The sequence below is a fragment of the Nannospalax galili genome, unplaced genomic scaffold, assembly GCF_000622305.1.
Source record: "Nannospalax galili isolate Female #2095 unplaced genomic scaffold, S.galili_v1.0 scaffold597, whole genome shotgun sequence".
Classification (NCBI taxonomy): Eukaryota; Metazoa; Chordata; class Mammalia; order Rodentia; family Spalacidae; genus Nannospalax; species Nannospalax galili.
In genome coordinates, this window is record NW_008339519.1 from 465,583 (window position 1) to 484,457 (window position 18,875).

General features: G+C 36.5%; 1 protein-coding gene across 1 annotated transcript in view; it reads right to left on the minus strand.

Annotated features, from left to right (window-relative positions):
• Window positions 1-2,766: 2,766 nt before the first annotated feature.
• Rnf217 (ring finger protein 217) overlaps window positions 2,767-18,875 on the minus strand; it is a gene marked incomplete at its 5' end in the record, with an annotated part of 150,443 nt that continues 134,334 nt past the window's right edge. The window contains 3 exons of the mRNA XM_029564099.1: window positions 2,767-4,740; window positions 6,126-6,197; window positions 10,140-10,341. Coding sequence (XP_029419959.1) covers window positions 4,667-4,740; window positions 6,126-6,197; window positions 10,140-10,341 — 348 coding nt within the window. The remainder of the gene's footprint in view (window positions 4,741-6,125; window positions 6,198-10,139; window positions 10,342-18,875) is intronic.

The window sequence follows — 18,875 nt, forward strand, 5'->3', positions numbered from 1 at the left end:
TGAGCTCTGAATAGTAAAATTGTTGAGAATAAATTTTTTTAACTTAAAAAAATTTTACTCATTATTTTTATTTTGTGTGTAAGCATGTATTGCCTGCCTGTAGGTAAGTGCACTCATGTTGTGCAATGCCTGTGGAGGTCAGAAGAGGCTGTCAAATCCCCTGGGACTGGAGTTATGGACAGTTGTTAGCTGTTAAGTGGGTGCTGGGATTTGAAGCTGGGTCTTCTGCAAGAACAGCCAGTGTTCTTAACTGCTGAGCCTTATCTCCAGCCTCGAGAACAAATTTAATTTTAGAAACTGTTCTATTTTTTCAGGAATGCTTTACTTAAAATGTTAGCTTCTGATTCTTCACCATTTGAAGAGTTTATACGTATTTGCTCCCATGATTCTTCTTGCTCCATTGAAATGCATACATCCGTCGCTTTTGTTTTGCCATTTAATTATTTAAATAACACATATTTTAAAGTGTATCATGGAATTCTAAGGCTAACACTTGGATGGATATTAACACAAAATAATGCAGCTGGGTCACAGTTATTGGAAACATTTTCAATAGTTGAGATAGACTTCAGCCATAGATGTGGAAGGGTAAGCATATGGTTCAATGTATGGATTCACATTAAGGCTTGTGTGCAGCTTGCTTATAAACTAAAATCTAAATTAGCTTATGGCATAGATTTAAAAATTTTTGTACTTAAAGTATACCAACTAATGTTATTTAGGCCACTGACTTTTAAATAATTACAAGAGGCATCATAAATGTCTGATGAAACAATCACTTTAATAAGGAAGATATGCTGGGTTGGCATATACACTGAAATCTTAGGAAGGCGAGGAAGGAAAACCAAGGCTCTGCATAGATTAGTGAGTATCCCTCACCCACTGGCCTCTCCTCTTCTCTGCTGGTGAAAGGGAGTTGCCTGGATAGTAGAGATGTGGACAGAAATAAGGCTAGGATAGGCACAGGGACAAAGAACTACCACAGCAGTTTAGAGATGGGAACACTGGGTCACATATTTGGGTAGCGACATTAAAGATAAAGACTCACCTAGGGCCTTGGGACTCAAGAGATGATGCCACAGAGCTGGGCATTTCCTGACAGGCAACACTGAAACTCGATCCCACAGCAGAGAAAGATATCATGTTGAAATATGACTGCTGTCTAACTCTCTTTTATTGTTTGCCTGTCTGTTCTTTTAGGATACAGTAGCTAACTACTGGAAAATCAAGGTGGTGGGAAGAGGATGGTGTGTCATGAGGTTTGACCCCCTTCATCTTTCTCCTACTTTTCATCATGTATAAATAAGTTTCTCTGTGGAACAATGTGCATGAAAAATGGACAATGTTTTTAAAAATGTGACAAACACCATCGATTTGGCTTGCTCAGTTAAAAGTAAGCAATCCAAGAATCAATTTATCTTTCTCACACTGTCTGACAAAACCATCTCCTCACATTTTACTTTCAGTGGAAAAAGATTAATTTTCTGTTAAATTTTGGCAAGGGATTTGGCTAATCTATCAAGGAGGAAATCATCTTTCAAAAGATTCTTTACTTTAAAATTATGTGTTCTAGAACACTTTATTTTACAAAAGGGTCCTAAATACACTATTTCTATGACCTCATTTCCCGATTATTCATCAAAACCTCTATTATAAATATCTTGTAAAAATAAAATTCAAAACCCATGGAAATGGCCATAGATGATAATAAAAATATATGGAGATCTATGATGCTCTGTTTGTGGTAAGTGAAAACAATCTTGACCATCCAGCAGGAAACTGAGTCCAAGTACAGCTCTACCGTGACTCATACAATTTCCGAAAGGATAGGGTAAATGTATATAACTTATGGAAAGTTATTTTCCAGTATTTAATGAAATTAAAGAATCAAAGCAAATTAATGATGTTATTATACTTGTAGAAAACTAACGCACACTGGTGCACATATGCATCAACACAAATACACGCTTATTTGTAAATTTGTAGAAAGTATGTGGAAGGATAGTTATCCAACCATAGTTAGAAGTTACCCTGAGAAAATAGGGGGTGGAATAAGTCAAAAATTTGTACCTTGTAATTCTCAATGGTTTGATTTTCTTAAGGAGCATATATTAAGCTTACAATAGTAACATATAAAAATGACAAGCCACGGATAGAAAGATACTTAACATATACACTTCTTTTTGTAAAGCAGTTTCAGAATTTATCCTAAAAGTTACCACTGTTTAACTTTCAAAGTTGGCACTGATATATAAATAATCTTTTTCATTTTTTTCTTTCTAAGATTTTAAGACTTACTGAAGAAATTTACAATTAGTTACTTTTAAGCAGGGAAAGGATATTATATTTTTTTAAAGAGAAAAATGCATGTTTATTTTTTAAATATATACAGTAAAAATGAGATACTTGTGCAGTTATACTTGTGCACTCTTCAACCACTGATGAAACAGCCTTTACTGATAACAGTTACCACTTTGTAACTCATGTATTGGAAATTTTTTCAAATCATATAAAAATATCTGTAAAAGATAAGTTATTTAAAGAATGGAATAAAAATCCCTGAGTAGGCCAAAGACAAGAGACACAGTGACCAAGATTATAGATGACTAAGACCAAAAGGTATATGTTCATCCAGGTAGTATGTATATATTTATATATGGCATACAAATATATGCATAGACCATACACATACACATCATATTTACATATTTCCAAACTGATGCCTAAGTCCAAGAAAGGTGAATTTCTAAAAATGAAGCACTTTTATGACAGAAACATGTATTTGGGCTAGAAATTCTCATTCTCTTGGCATAAAACTGGTACAGCTAAAACAGACAATAAGTACCTGACAAATGGATGGCTGAATTCACAGGAAGATGAGTTCATGAAAACAGAGCATCTTTTTTTCTTACCTCATAATCATAGCTTAGAAATATGCTAGTCCAGAGCCATAAATGCCACATATTCCTCTATTTAGAAACACATCACTGAGCCAGGAAGTTGTAGAGCTATTCTATATTACTTAGGAAGAATGCACGCATGTTAACTGTTCATGCACACAATCTTCAATATGATGGGCTTTTTGGTCAAATAAATTTATAAAGCATTCTTACACTTTGGAATCTGACACACCATGAACTGGCCATGTCAACACAAGTGTTGTCATGTATTTGACTTCAAGCCAAACAAGGTCACCAACAAATAATTGCTACATCTATGGTAAATAGCTAATTTTGAGAATTTAGAGATAACTGGAAACTTTAGGCTTTCTGGGGGGTCTTCCTTTCTCATGACAAACTTCTGCAATGGAAACAAAGACATATATTAGTTTAGATAAATCCCATTTTCTTATTTCCAAAGACTTCTTATCTTAGAGAAACTTCCTGAAAATATTTTCTACATATTCCCTTCTCCAAAAGCAGTTTATATAGTAGATGAAACTGTGAACATAGAAAGTTTTGTTTTCTCTGTAAGAAGATACCAGCAAATCATTACGCATTTGAATAAGCATAAGCAAAGTCCTTCAAAACTAGTATCTGTAGTTATGAAGAACTTGGAGACAGATAAAAAATTAAAGAGAAGGTTGAACACTACTTAAAAATCTTGACCCAAAACAGATTAACTCTAAGTTGGTAGTTAAACAGTGGGCAGAATGGGAATTCATTTAAAGGCTTAAGCAGTTGCTGGTTTTTTGGGGATTAAATGCCTACACTAGGGACTTTTCTACAGGATATGGCATGTATGCCAAAACGCAAGAAATCTGAAAAGACATCTGAATCTTGAGAACTTTCTAAAAGCATTTTTTTAGTTTTGTCAGTTTACAAAGCTTGGTATGTCTTGGGGTAACACTGCACAAATTTCTGTGTATAAAACAGAAGAAGCAAGAAACAGAAAGGGCTAAGATGAGAACAGCCTGTTGTCTACAATGATTTTTAATTCAGTCCATCACCAAGTTACGCCCACAAAAGGAAGCATCATCGCTCAATGGGTCTACGAAAATGTGGAAAATATTACAGAGACATGGAAATAGATAAACACGAGGTTATGGGACCTGGTTTTAATATGGATTTATATACACACATTCACATCCTTACACATACACATGTCAGTAACTCACGATTCTTCTCATTATTTAGTTCCATTAATTCCCTTCTGGGCACGGAGATTCTTTTTAGCTATTACAGCTATTCAAAGAACAAAAGAATTATACTGCTTGGGCCACAGACGAAAACAGGTGCATTTGTGAACTTCCATTTCTCTTCTGAAAAGTGGCTTTGCTTCTTGGGACAGATGGGAATTCAGTTATCCACACCACGTCTAACAGACGGTCCAAGCAATTCTCACAAGAAGTGATCTCAGAATAATTCTGAGGATCCTTGTTCTCAATTAAAATATTTTTTCCAAGAACCACAAAGGTCGGAGTTATGATACAGATGTCTATAATTTATGAAAGTGACCATTTTTTAAAAGCAGCAATTTGTTTAGGGAAAGGACAGGATACCATGTTGGGAGTGCACCTTAGCTCGAGGCACTGTGGCCTGCAGAGGACCACAGGAGATGAGATGGCAGAAGTTCCCCTAGGTATTTCTAAGGATCTGACTCATGGTACTCCATCCTGCACAGCTCCTCCTGGGACCGGCTTAAGTTAGGTGAAATCCTCCGTATGTTACCAGTGCATACCTGTCCGTGACCGTTTTCTCTGTTTTTTACAAAGGCAATATATAGGAAATACAAATAAACCTAGGGATTAAAAAAATAAAGAAAATTAGGGTAGAATCAGTTAGTTTTGAAATTTCCCAATTTTATTTATTTTCAAACTATTTAAAACAGTCATTATTAACAGTCCATAAACATAAAGAGGGAGAGACCATATTATACAATGAAATACAGTTTTATAAGACTTCATTCTTTATATTTCTCTTTACCCCTCTGTCCCATTAACCCTCAATGATACCAGTTTAAATACAAATAATGCTTTCTACCAAACTATGGAACCTTCTGTTTAAATCTTTTCTATCCACAGCTATTATTGTTTGCATTCTATGAAACTCACATTTCATTTTCGGTCGGTATAAGAATGTAAGTATGAATGATTGCTACTTCTACCACTTTTGAGGTTTAATGGGATTTAATTCCCTCCACTTGAAAGTGCAGATACCATCTGCTTTATAAAGTCCCGACTCACTTCAAGAATGTTATAATTCTATCTCTCCCAAACATACATTACCTATAAATAAAACTATAGGAAAATTTATGTGAAAGATGATTTCATTTAGCAAAAATATTGTATCTACCATAAAGATAATCATTGAAAGCGTTTTTTTAAAAAAAACTTAAAAAATATTTTATTTATTTATTTAATTTTCTATTTATGAGTGTATTGCCCACCGGTGTGTAAGTGCACCCATGTTGTGCAGTGCTCATGGAGGTCAGAAGAGGGCATCGGATCCCCTGGAACTGGAGTTATAGATGGTTGTAAGAATAACCAGTGTTCTTAACCTCTGAGCCATCTTTCCAGCCCCTGAAACAGCTTTTTTTTTTTTGGTCTTTTTGAGACAGGGTCTCTCTGTAGCCCCAGCTGTCCTGGAACTCACTATGTAGACCAGGCTGGCTTTGAACTTACAGAGATCCACCTGCCACTGCCTCCTGAGTGCTGGGATTAAAGGCATGTGCCAACACAACTGGCCTGAAACAGCTTTTATTGAAAGTATTTAAATAAAAAATTTATATAGCAAAGCATTGTGAAGTGTGGTCCAGGTGGCATCAACAACATCTGCAAACATTTTAGAAATATAAATCTACGGGCCCAGCCACTATACGGCGTTAGAAAGGGTAGGAACCAGCAATCTCTGCTCTCATCACCCCTCCTAGCTTTTCCACAGCATGCTAAAGTCTGAGAACTACAGCTTTAATATGTATGTTTGTAGATTGAGAGTCTCTCAAACACACTCTGTCCAAAACATGTTCTTCTAATCTTATCCATCCCATGCTCTGTGGCCTTCCAAGGCAAGGCACGGAGCAGAAATTATACTCACTCCCTAACTGCCTCATACCATCACATTTACACTCATTATTTCTTCCACCATCAGAGAATCCTAATCTCAAACATGTTACATATTTCTTACCGATTACAACTGCTATGGCCCCTAGTGCTAATCCCAAAACCAGGATTAGAGGTGCAATGAATAATTTTCCAGCTGGAAAACAAAAAGCAAAATAATTTAAAGAGTCTCAAAGCTAATTTACCAAGCAAATGTACTATTTTAAATATCACAACTTATATTCTTTCTTTAAAGGAGTACAATTACAATTAAAGTAATATTTCTCAGAGAAATCCTTATGGTGTAGAACAGATGTACTCACGTAAATTTATTACTGCAGCTGAAGGACACATTGCTACAAAATCCTGGTCATGAGTCAGATATCCACAAATCATTTATTCTTTACAACCAAACATAATATAATTCATTATACTATTTTCCTTTATATTTCTTCTACTTTCAATTTTGAAAATGCTGACAGTCTCGTAGGCAATCTAATTAGCTCACAACATTGGCAAGATGGTAGGGGTAACCGAGGGCTTGTGACCAGGCCTGCATCTAAGAAAAGGTCTTTATTTACTCCCTGGGTAAAAAGAAAATCCATGAACATCCACTAGACTGAGCTACCAGTAGGATGTTTGAAGACAACTGCTAGAGAAAAATACCATTGAATAAAAAATGTGTTGTAAGCAATTCAAGAGAGTCATTGTAGCAAATTTAAAAAGGAAGCACTTAAAAGAGGGTTCAGTGCTGGTGGGGATGCCACACTTGGCAGTATCAGCTGGCATCTTCTCTTCTGAATGAATAATTGATCAGTGATAATATCACTGCAGCCTCATGTAATCACAGTGCAGAAGCCAGCAGTGGAAGCCCCTTGCTTTTGAAAAGCACTAACACACAAAACCAGGCCAGTAATTCATGTCTCGTCACTGTGCAGTCACCTTCAGGCATGTGCCATGACTCTATAAACTGATGCCACAGGTGGTGTGGAAAGAAAGGGGAAATCTGCAGTAGAATGAACAGCTGACTAGACTCCAGTGGATGAACCTGCCCTGAGGGACATCTGGATACAAATGCTTGACTGGACAGGACTTAACATGTATGACAGAATGCATGAAATCCAGAGGGGGTTTTGGGGGCACACAGATGGGGAGGGGGGTCTAAATTTGATTAAGATCTATTATATGAAGGACAGAAAAACTCAATAAAAATACTAAAAAAATAATAATAAAGCAATACCATTCTATAACTTCAGAGCAGCTACCAAGAATAAATAATTACATGAGAAAAGAAAAATGTGAAGCAGCTATTTGTTGGAATTTTGAAAGAAAAATACTATGTGACACAAATAATAAAATACTAGACACAAATAAAGTACATGAATGAAATACAGTTTTATGTATGTAATTTAACAATATAGTTTAATGAATTTAGATGTCATTGTTAATTTGACATAATGTCTAACACCAATGACAAATTTCAGTTAACACTAAATTTCATTGAACAATTGTGTTTGTGCACTCTTTGAGCTATGCTGAAGAGTTTAGAATATAGTATCTAAGTTTACATATTTTAAAAGTGTGTTTTTCTTCTCTATAGCCTCAGTCTGATTCACATTTCCTTTTAAATTAATTACCAACACACTTTTCTCATAGCAACAGAACATGACTGTCAAGTAACAGCACTGACTTTTCTCTTCTCAAATATCAATGAATTCAAAGAACATGTTTCTTTCCTTTGCGAAGGAATAAACTTGACAGTATAAGACATGGTTAGGTGAACTTCTGCGATTGCCTTGACTGGGGTAAGCAGGCTTCTCTTATCTGATGCCAGTAACAATTCTTAAATTCTTCAATAGAATTGTTCAAAAGAACAATTCTTCAATAGTTGAATATAATATTTTTCATATCCTATTTAAATATTTCTATAAATGTTACTTGATTTTTGCTATTATAAGTAGTATTTTCACATAAACCATTGCTAGTTTATCTAGAGTTACTGTTTATTTATTCTTTTGAGTTAAGGTCTTGTTTGAAAGCCCAAGCTTGCTTTGAACTTTCAGTCCTCTTGCCTCAGCCTCCTGAGTCCTTGGAATTCAGACAGCCTCACCATGCTCAGCCTGATTCACTGTGTTTTAAAATGTCCACACTACTATAGAACCTCTTTTCCTCTCATCACCCCTTCTCTTTTATTTTATTGAGACAAGTTCTTATTATGTAAATAAGTGAATTCATGATCTTTCTGCCTCAGCCTCCTAAGAATGGTGGAATTCCAGGTAAGTGTGCATTATCATGCCGATACTTTTATAGTTCTTTCAAAAATAATTGTACAAAATATTCAGTGTATAATAATATTCAAAATATTCAGTATATAATAGAAAAGTTTAGCATTAACCATTAATGACAACATGTATATTAGTTAATAATTTAAAATAACTTGAATAATTTAATTTACATTTCTCTAACTAGTAATAACATTTTTTCCTTTTTTATTGAAATTTTATGAATTTCATACAATACATTTTGATTATATTAGATACCCTCATGTATCTGCACCTCCCCTCATAACCTCCCATCAAATGTCCTATACCTTAATATAAAAGGCCTATAGAATCAGGTTTGTGTCCCCAAATGTCCTTCAGTGTGGGTTCATTTACTGAAGCCTGATCAACCTTCAAGAGTCTCACTCTCAAATGAGACTGACTCTCCCCTTCCTAGCAGTACTTCCTCAGGTAGGGTTGGGGTTTCTTACCTACTTCTACACTTCTATGCTGGGATTTTGTCTGACTTGAGCTTACTTGGAACTTGTCTATGCTGTCACCATTTCTATGTGAGTTCATAAGAATAACTGACCAGCTGTCTGGAAAACTCTATTTCCCTGTGGTCATCTAGCACTTCTGGCTCTTACAACCTTTCTGCCCCCTCTTCATCAATGATCCCTGAGCCTTGGGAGGCCAAAGTTTGATATAGGTGTCCTATTCCGGGATAAGCAATCTGCAGCCTCATATTCTCTGTGCATTGGCCAGTTGTATTTCCCTGTGTAATCACCATCTGTTGTATTTAGCATGAACATTACCCATCTGTGAATCCTGCAAGCTACAACAACTGGCCTGGCAAGATTTGGCCATGGGTGCGACAGTAGAATTAATATTAAAGGTGTAACCAACTACTTTCTAATTGGGTTTAAGGTTTACTTCATAGGATGAAACCCATACCTTATATTGATATCAGGCCTAGGAACCTGAGGCTAGATAACCCATAGGCCATGGGAGAGAACCTAATACAATTATTCTGCAAAACAGATATGGTATTAAACTGATTTCTGATGATTTATTATTATATTCATAGATCAATGCATCTCTCAACTCTCAGCAGAGAAGCTTCCTTTAAACATTTGAATATTTTCAATATGTTCAATGGCTATTTGTAACTCTTTAATTCTGGTTTCAGGCTTCTTTGTCTGCTTCTTTTAGATTTTTGAGACAGGGTCTTGCTACACAGCCCAAGCTAACCTCTATCTGCTATATAGTCCAGGCTGACCTCAAACTCTTGATCCTCCTGCCTCAAGATCCAAACAAAATGCTGGGCTTACAGGCGTGCATCACTATGTCTCATCATTGTTTTTTTCTTTATCTGCTAGCTGTTAGTTTTACTAATAAAATACACAAAGGTATATCATATCATCATTTCTAGAGATACTACACAATTCTATTTTATGGCTCTGAAAGGTATGTATGCTTTTTAATCTTTATCTTCTGTTTCATGCTGTGCTATACTGTGCATACTTTATGAATCAACAAACTTAAGACATCTGTTATTGTCCATACAAAACTATATATGACATTGCCCTTTTTATCGATTGGCTTACACTCAATGTTTCAGAAGTTTAAGAGGTTGTTTAAACATGGAAAGTATGTCCTATTTACAAACTTTCGATGTTGATCACAAAAGGAAAGATTCTCTTCCTATGTGGTGGTAAAGACTCTACTAGAATCCCTAGCACATAGCGAGTGCTCAGAATTCTCATGACTGATATTTCTAAGTTTTCTTATCACTACTCAGCTCCCAAGGAAAATACTCATGTGTGTGCTGTACTCACCACAGACTGACCCTCGCACTAATCTTCGCAAATGAGGTCTCTCTGGGAGGTAGCGATATTTGCATCCAAATATACTGAGGTTTGATGTGTGGTCTCCAAAAAAACGGAGCTGGCGATATCTCTCTCCACATCGATAACAAAAATTAGTGTTACACTGTGAACACGTCATGTGGTCACATCCTTCTGTTCTTTGGATATGGATCTGGATAAAGAGGCAAACAGAAGGGAAAGCTATTAAAGTCTTTAAAAAGTAAAATCTACCACATTTTATGGAACAAGTTTTACCAAAATAAAAGGTCACATGTGGTGTTATTCCTGAATTTGCTTATGATCATATCTTCCAAGATTGTGTTTTTCTTTTTCTTTTTTTAAAGGGAGGGTCACATTTTATAACCCAAGTTGGCAAAGAATTATGTAACCCAGGTTAGCCTCAAACTAATTGTAATCCTCCAGCCTCAGCTTCCCAACTGTTGGGATTATGGGTGTACACCACAATGCCATGCCCAAGAATATATTATTACTTATTACTTCCATATGTTTAAAGCTTGGTGACATTTTGGGTACCTATGCTTTTTGCAGACTTTGATCAAGATGTAGACAATCAAATTCCAGGGAAGATTTCTTTTTTTGCCTTTCTAGACATACATCTAAACCAATGGTTAGGAGACAGTTCACAATGCTGTGAAATTTGGCTTATGCCTTGATCAGCAAGAGTGATAAAATATGGTGGGGTGGGGAGCGGCAGAATAGTCCTTAAAAGAAGGAATTCTGTGACATTTTTAATGAGTAAATACCAAGGAGGAGAAATTTCTCTTTGCCAAAGGAAATTAGAGCAGATATATGTGCATTTTCAATATTATTTTAGTTTCTAATGCTAATATCATTTGCAATGTTGTTTGTAGGACTTTGTACAATGTTATCTGTATTAGTTATTCTTCTGTTGCTTTGATAAAATACCATGATGAAAAGCAACTGAAGGAAGAAAGGGTTTATTTTGGTTTATGGTTCCAGAGGGATAGAGTGCAGCATGGTGGGGAGTTATGGCAATGGCAGGGAGAATATGGCAGTAGGAGTAGGAATCTGCCTGTTTGAATTTCTATCCACACACAGGAAGCAAGCAGAGAGTGAGAACAGGAGGTAGGTTGAGGCTATAAACTCTCAAAGTCTACTCCCAGTGATGTACTTTGTCCAGCAAGGGTCCACTTCTTAAAGGTTCCATAAGTTTCCCAAACAGCGCCACCAACCGGAGACCAAGTATTCAAATGCATGAACCAATGAGAGACATTTCTCAATCAAGCTACTACAGCATCCTTGCAAGTAAACACTTTCCCCTGTTGCTGCATCAAGTTACATGTAACCACAGCTTTCCTCATAATGTAACAAGAACTGTATTGTTGGATGGTACATCATATACCCAAAGTGGTGTCACCATCTCAAGCACTGAGGCCTTGCTATATATTATTATCAAGATGTTTCTTGGGGACTGGAGTGAAGGCTAAGTGGTTAAGAGTACTGTCTACTCTTCCAGAGGACCTGGGTTCGATTCCTAGTACCTACATGGTGGCTAACAACCACCTGTAACTCCAGTTCCAGGGGATCTGATACCCTCTTCTGGCCTCTGTGGGCTTTGCATAACACAGGTGCACTTACATACATGCAGGCAAAACACTCATACACATAAAGTAAATTAAAAAAAATTTTCTTTAAAAAGATGTTTCTTTGTTATATAGTTGAATGCTTCCCTCAGCATCCTTGTGGGCACTACATAGTAACTGAAGTTATCTTTCACTAAAAAAAATGTGTGCATTTTGCCTGTTGGGTGAATAACCATAAAAGAGAAGTTAACAGTATAACAGTTATTAACATATTTCATCAAAAGAAAAATAATTTGGCATACTACCCAGTGGGTAAAATGAGCTCTTAAAAAAAAAATCTCTCCATTTTGCCATGGAGTGGGCACTTACTTTAGTCTGGACACATCTTCACTCATTCACATACATTTACAATGAGAGCATTTGATACTTATCCCATCATATAATGAAATACAATGAAACATACATGTCATACATGCCACAAACACATCATATATAATATATAAATTCTTTGCTTAGAATTTTTGTTTAAAACGAGTCTAGAGACCTGTTCAAGAAACAAAGATAAGAAAAGAATAAACATTCTTTGCCCTCAAAAAAAAAATGTTCCCACTACTACTTTTACCACTGTAAACCTCTAACCAGGATTTTGCTTTGAGACTTGTGTGTTGATGAATGCCTTAATACAGTTGGGAACTTTAAAATTAATATGAGTCAAACCCACCAGAAGTTGTCTGGCTCTTGTTGCTAAGTCATGGCTACAATCCACAACTTTGCAGATTTCACTGGACATTCCACTCTCTTTCCTTAAGTTCACAGTGTAGTTCTTCAAAGCTGGTCATGACCTGGTAACACACACCTGTAATCCCAGAACTCAGGGGTCTGAAAGAGGATGAGATTGAATTCCAGGCCAGCCTGAACTATATAAGGAGACCCTATCTCAAAAATGACAAAACAAAAAGCAAAAACCTTGCCAGTGATTATGGATGGTTCTATGACCATCTAGGAAAAAAGAGAAGAATTCTTTGAAAGAGAAAAGGTTGATAAATAGAAGCAATCACGTATTTTAAAACATAACCTTACATCATAGGTTTTGAGAATAGAAATTTTTGAACTTGCTAACTCTAGATCACAAGCAGTATCTCAGTTTTAGTGATTAAACTGATTTAAATAAGCAATATGAAGTTTAAAATCCTTTTTAGGACTTAGGAAGCTATTTGTAAAATAGTAACAGATATTAATGGCAATGGTAAATTTTTCATATGAAAAATACACACATTTATAAATCTGCCTGTCTGCCTATCCTCTACTTAACTCTCTGAGAGCTTCAAGGTGAAGAAATGGTAATTTGGCAGAGGGTGGTCCTTCTTTATAAATAAAAATTAGATACAGGGCCCAAAAGAACATCTGTGCAGGTGAAGCCTTCCAAAGCGTAGGATCTTCAGCCTCCTGGTAAATCAAACCTTAATTCAGCACACACCTTTCCTGTGTGTATTTATCAATAACTATAGGACCATATCCATGTAGTACAGCAGATGGCACTAAGAAATAACATGGCCTAGGGCTGGAGATGAAGCATGTAGCCCTGGATTTGAGCCATAGCACCTCATAAACTGAGTATGGTGGCCCATACCTACAATTCCAGCACTCACTCAGAGACAGGGGAGGCAGGGGGCCCAGTTCAAGGCCATTCTCTGCCAGAAAGAAAGTTCAAGGCTAACCTGGGCTATATATGACCCTGTCTCAAAAAAAAAAAAAAAAAAAGCAGAAACAGAAATAACCATAGGTCTAAGTACTAGGAGAAGGCATGCTTGAGACAAATGCTAAGTACTCAAAAATATGCAGTCAACTTTTCACTATATGCTGCATTAAAATGGAGATAACAGTTAAGAATGTTCCTGAAAACACAGCAGTGTTGTAGGTAACCAACCTATAAAAAGAAAAGGACTAATATTTCTTTACAGCCTACTGTGTGCCAAGCATTGAACTCAGGTGGCACTTTTAAGCATCCTAACTGCCACTCTTATTTATAACCCGAGCTCTGAGTGACAGTACTTTGTCTGAGTGACAGTCCTATGGAGTGGAGAAAAATTTGAATTTGTATCTGTTAATCATGTTAAGCATCCTGTTACTATGCACTTGACAGTAAACACAGAAGGTCAATCACATTCTTTGCTAATCAGCAGTGTAACTTCTGTTATAGTGAGAGTCGCAGCTGCACTCTCCCCACACGTCTTATCTGAGCTTTTCTGCTACTTTGGGTGAATTCACATTCTTCTTTCAAAATAGTATCAAAAATTTGTCTGATTAGAAACTTGCTCTAATAAATTAAACGTGTACTAATAGTACATTTGCCTCAAATTTTCACATGTAATTTTAACTGTCATTTTGTATCTTCTTTTAATACTGCCTTTTGGTTCTAAAGTCTTCATGCTTCCTATTTGTTATTCAAAGATGTAGTTTCTAGCCTCTCCCTTCATAATCTTTCCTTATTACTAATATAACATTCTGAATACAGTAGGCAGCTGAAATGTTGTTGGTAACTGGTATTTCTGCACAGGAACTCTGATTCTATAGATTAATCTGAATATTTTATATACTTAAGAGCAAAGATCTAATCATGGAAAATGGTGTCCTAATTCACCATCTCTCAAGCATACAATGTTTTCTTCAGTATTGTGAATATATCTTGATTGTTATAATTTAAATTTAAAACATCTCTCAGACTCATATTTTAAATGCTGTTTCCCAGCTGGTGGTTCTGTTGGGTGAGACCAAAGAGCTTTCAAGAGGGCTTTAGCTGGAGGAAGCAGGTTATAACCCAGCCCTTGGTTCTGGCCACACTCTGCCTTCTGGCATGGCAGGATGTGAGCAGCCTTGTCCTGATGTTCCTGCTGCCACAGATGGAGCCATTCTGCCATGACTTCCCCACTGTGAGGGGCCAAATTAAGTTCTTCCTCCCTTAAATAGTTTCTGTCAGACCTCATGATTACAGTGGGCCAAAGTAGTGAGTACATTTATATAAAATACATTTTATTATTTTATACTTCCAGAGAAATACACTGGCACAATGCAAGTTCATATTAACAGGAGACATAAATAACTTAGATTTACTAAGCAACTTGCAATTCTGAACTCCTAACACTCAAGGTATAATAAATTCAGTATGCTAAATAAATTCCTAGGGGACATATATTTAAAGCTTAAAGTTTGATAATAATGTCATATTTTTCATAAAACAAAGTTTTAAAACAGATTAAAATTATATTTACATAAGATTCATTGTTTTCTCCAATAAGAATGTCTTTATTTTTTGCTGAGTTTCAAATCGTTCATCATATTAGCTCCCCTAAAAATAAACTAATCACCCAAGTGGCTACAATTTAACATAAAAACCTATTAGATTACACTGAGAACTCCTAAGGCACAGATGCGCCATGACTTGTTATTCTCTTCATCTATAATAAATGAGGAGCACTTTTTTGGAATTCAATATTTATATACCAAACGTTCCTTATATCTCTCACACCTAAAGTCATGAGATGAAATGTTGAGAATACCCTCAATAAGAGCCTGATATTAAGGACACAGTGTAATAGACAAAAAATGAGAAAACAGACCATTTTTGTGCCCCGATATAAGGAACTATTTTAATTATTATTATTACTACTATTATTTGGTCTTTTTGAGACAAAAAGGGTCTCTCTGTAGCCCCAGCTGCCCTGGAACTCACTATGTAGACCATGCTGGCCTTGAACTCACAAAGATCCACTTGCCTCTGCCTCCCAAGTGCAGGGATTAAAGGCGTGCGCCACCACGCCCAGCTTTATATATTATAGTACCTGAAGTTATTTACACTGAATTCAATAAAGTACCCACAAGTACCTAAGAAGCAGAAGTGGAATTTAGTTTTTCCTTTTGATATAGATCCATTTAATCAAAAGTTAGAATAAAAATAAATGAACTGATAATAGAACAACGACTTAAGAATTGAATCAGTACACACCTGTCCAAAAGTACTTGCCTTTCATTAAGAAAGGAAGGTTGACTGGCATGGTGGAGGCAGGTGGATCTCTGTGAGAGCAAGGTCAGCCTGGTCTACATAGTGAGTTCCAGGCCAGCTGGGGCTACAGAAAACCCCTTTGAAAACAAAAAAAAAAAAAAAAAAAAAAAAAAAAAAAAGGTTTACTTCATTAACTAAGCAATGACAACTAAATTAACTACTATGTATGACTGTTACCAACAAATATTTCACTCCAGATGGAATACTAAACACTTGTTTCTGTTTTTTTTTTTTTTTTTGGATCTTTTTGAAACAGGTCTTTCTGTAGCCCCAGCTGGCCTGGAACTTACTAGGTAGACCAGGCTGGCCTTGAACTCACAGAGATCCAGATCCACCTGCCTCTGCCTCCCAAGTGTTGGGACTACAGGCATGTGCCACCATGCCCAGCCTAAACACTTATTTTAAAAGTGCCTTTATACATGTACTTTGTTCAATGACATTTGATATCTAGAAGAATTAATTAGAAGCAAAAGTGATGAGAAAATTTATGAAAATCCCACAATACTCCAGCTTTTGAATTACTGTTCCTAGATATCCTATAACACAGGGATAAAAAAATGTCATTAATCTATAAATAAACCCTTTAAAGAGCTAATAGAAATATTATGAGCTAAGAACTCTTACCAACTTCAAAATAAATAGTATGTGTGGGTCAAGATAAAACCATTTCCAAAATGCTGACTGCTCTGTCCCCTGAGGAAGAACTTCACTATAGGAATGTGAAATTCAGGAAAGGATAAAGTTATGCATTTTTTAAAAAGTAGCCTAAGAAACCCCAGAGAAAAAACTTCAAAGCAAGCAGTGTCTCCTCAGATACTATTTTAAATTATTGGCCTATATAACAGAAGCTTAAGTATATTATTCAATAAATAATAAAAGGAAGAACTAAAATAATTATCACAACTTGGTGCAGCCTAGTGGTGTATATCTGTAATCTCAGCACTTGGGAGGAAAGATGATGGCAAGTATGAGGCCAGCCTGGGTTAAACAGCAAGACTCTGTCTTTAAAAAATGTGAAAAAGAAAAAAATATAAATAAGTTAAATGAATCTTTAATTGCTATATCAAGGTGTCAACAATATCAAGGATGGGCTTTATTGAGAGTCAATTATCAGAAGTTAAAACCCAAACCAGTGAAGAGCAGCTGCCTCTACTATTAGCATTATGTTCCTTTTTTTTTAATTGAGCTTTTTTCCTTTAAATTTTATTTATTATTTTTATTTTATGCGTATGCATGTATTGCCTGCATGGAGGTAAGTGCACCCGTGTCATGCAATGCCTGTGGAGGTCAGAAGAGGCTGTCAGGTCCCCTCGGACTGGAGTTAAGGACAGTTGTTAGCTGCCATGTGGGTGCTGGGATTCGAATCCAGGTCTTCTGCAAGAACAACCAGTGTTCTTAACCGCTGAGCCACCTCTCCAGCCCCTTTTATTGAGCATTTAAAATTTCATACATTTCCCACTCAAATCCAGACCTCCTCCCCCATCCCTGTCACCACCAAAATTATTTGGTGTCTTCTATTGTGATGTTAGCTTTTTTATTTTATTATTTGATTTGATTTTTTTGAGCATCTTCCTGTAGCTCCAGCTGGCCTGGAATTCACTATGTAGACTGGGCTGACCTTGATCTCACAGAAATTCACCTACCTTTACCTCCCAAGTGCTGGGATTAAAGGCATGTGCCACCAAAACCAGCTGTTGTTAGCTTTTTAAAACCAGCTCTGCACTCCAATTGTCTCCAATGAACTGGTTTCCAGTAAGTCATAGAAAGTTTTATGTATGTTTCAACTTAAGTTTTATGATTAGTTTATGATGAAGGAAATTCTTTCAGCAGATGTAGAAAACTGTTCAATTCTAACCCCACAGAGTAAGTTTTATCACGGATTTCCCCTGGCATCCTTCCTTCTGCTTTACCAGAACCTCTGAGGCCAGTTTCCCCTCCTTCACATTCATTCTTACCCATTCCCCTGTCACTGGACACCTGCATCCCTGTTTCACATGGCTGTCTAGCCATGATCACACTCACCTTTGCATTTTAATTCACTTAGAAGCTCTGAACTCACTGTTCCTTTACTCCTGTCTCACTCCTTCCTCAGGTACACAGGTGGGGTCAGAGGACAACTTGCAGGAGCCAGACCTCTCTTTTAATCACATGGGTTCTAGGGATTGAACTCAGGTTTTCAGGCTTGGCAGAAGCACCTGTATTTGCCCAGCCATCTCATCTGCCCCGGACCTCATTTCTTTAACTCATCTATAGACCTGACTCTTAACCTTTAGATTCACCTAGCAACTATTTGCTAGTCTCATTTATATATGTGATGTATGTGTGTATATGAATATATATATATATATATATTAGCTTTTCAGCTATTTCCAAGACAAACAAAACTCCATCCTTCTACAGTGCCTTATCTTAACAATAACAAGATGAAAGTATATTCTGTCTCAGTGTATGGTATCATTGTCCCTCTAGACACACAGCTAAATATCTGGTGGGTGGCTGGCTAGCTTCTAAATTCTTATGTCCAACTAATTATGAAGGTAAGAGAGATTTAGCTCCAAGTAATTCCTATGAATGTTCTCTTTCCCCCATTTTGACAACTTGCCTAACTTATAAATTCTTTCAAGCTATTTACACCTATTTCCAAAATATCAACAGCAACCTAAAATACAAATCTGATCCCTCCTGTTTCCCTTATATCTTTTCAATGCTCCCTGCCCCAGTCAGGAGGATAAGGAAGATCATTTCTTCTTCATGCGAAGTCCAGGTTTGAGCTCACTTCTCTAGCACTGTCTTTCTGGAATTTTCCACTAAAGGAACCATAGAGCATTTGTGGCTCCCAAATGCCGTATTTTCTGGCTCTGTGCCTTTGCATGTGTAACACACTCTCTTAGATAACCCCCATCATGCTATAATAGTTCTCAACAACCTAGCTCTCCTTCTGTTCCCCAAGAGATGCCTTCTCACCATGAACCCTACTAAAGCCTAAGAATGTTGTCATATCCCTCCCTCCCTCCCCCTCTTTCTGTAACAACTCTAGCTCTCTCTCTCTCTCTCTCTCTCTCTCTCTCTCTCTCTCTCTCT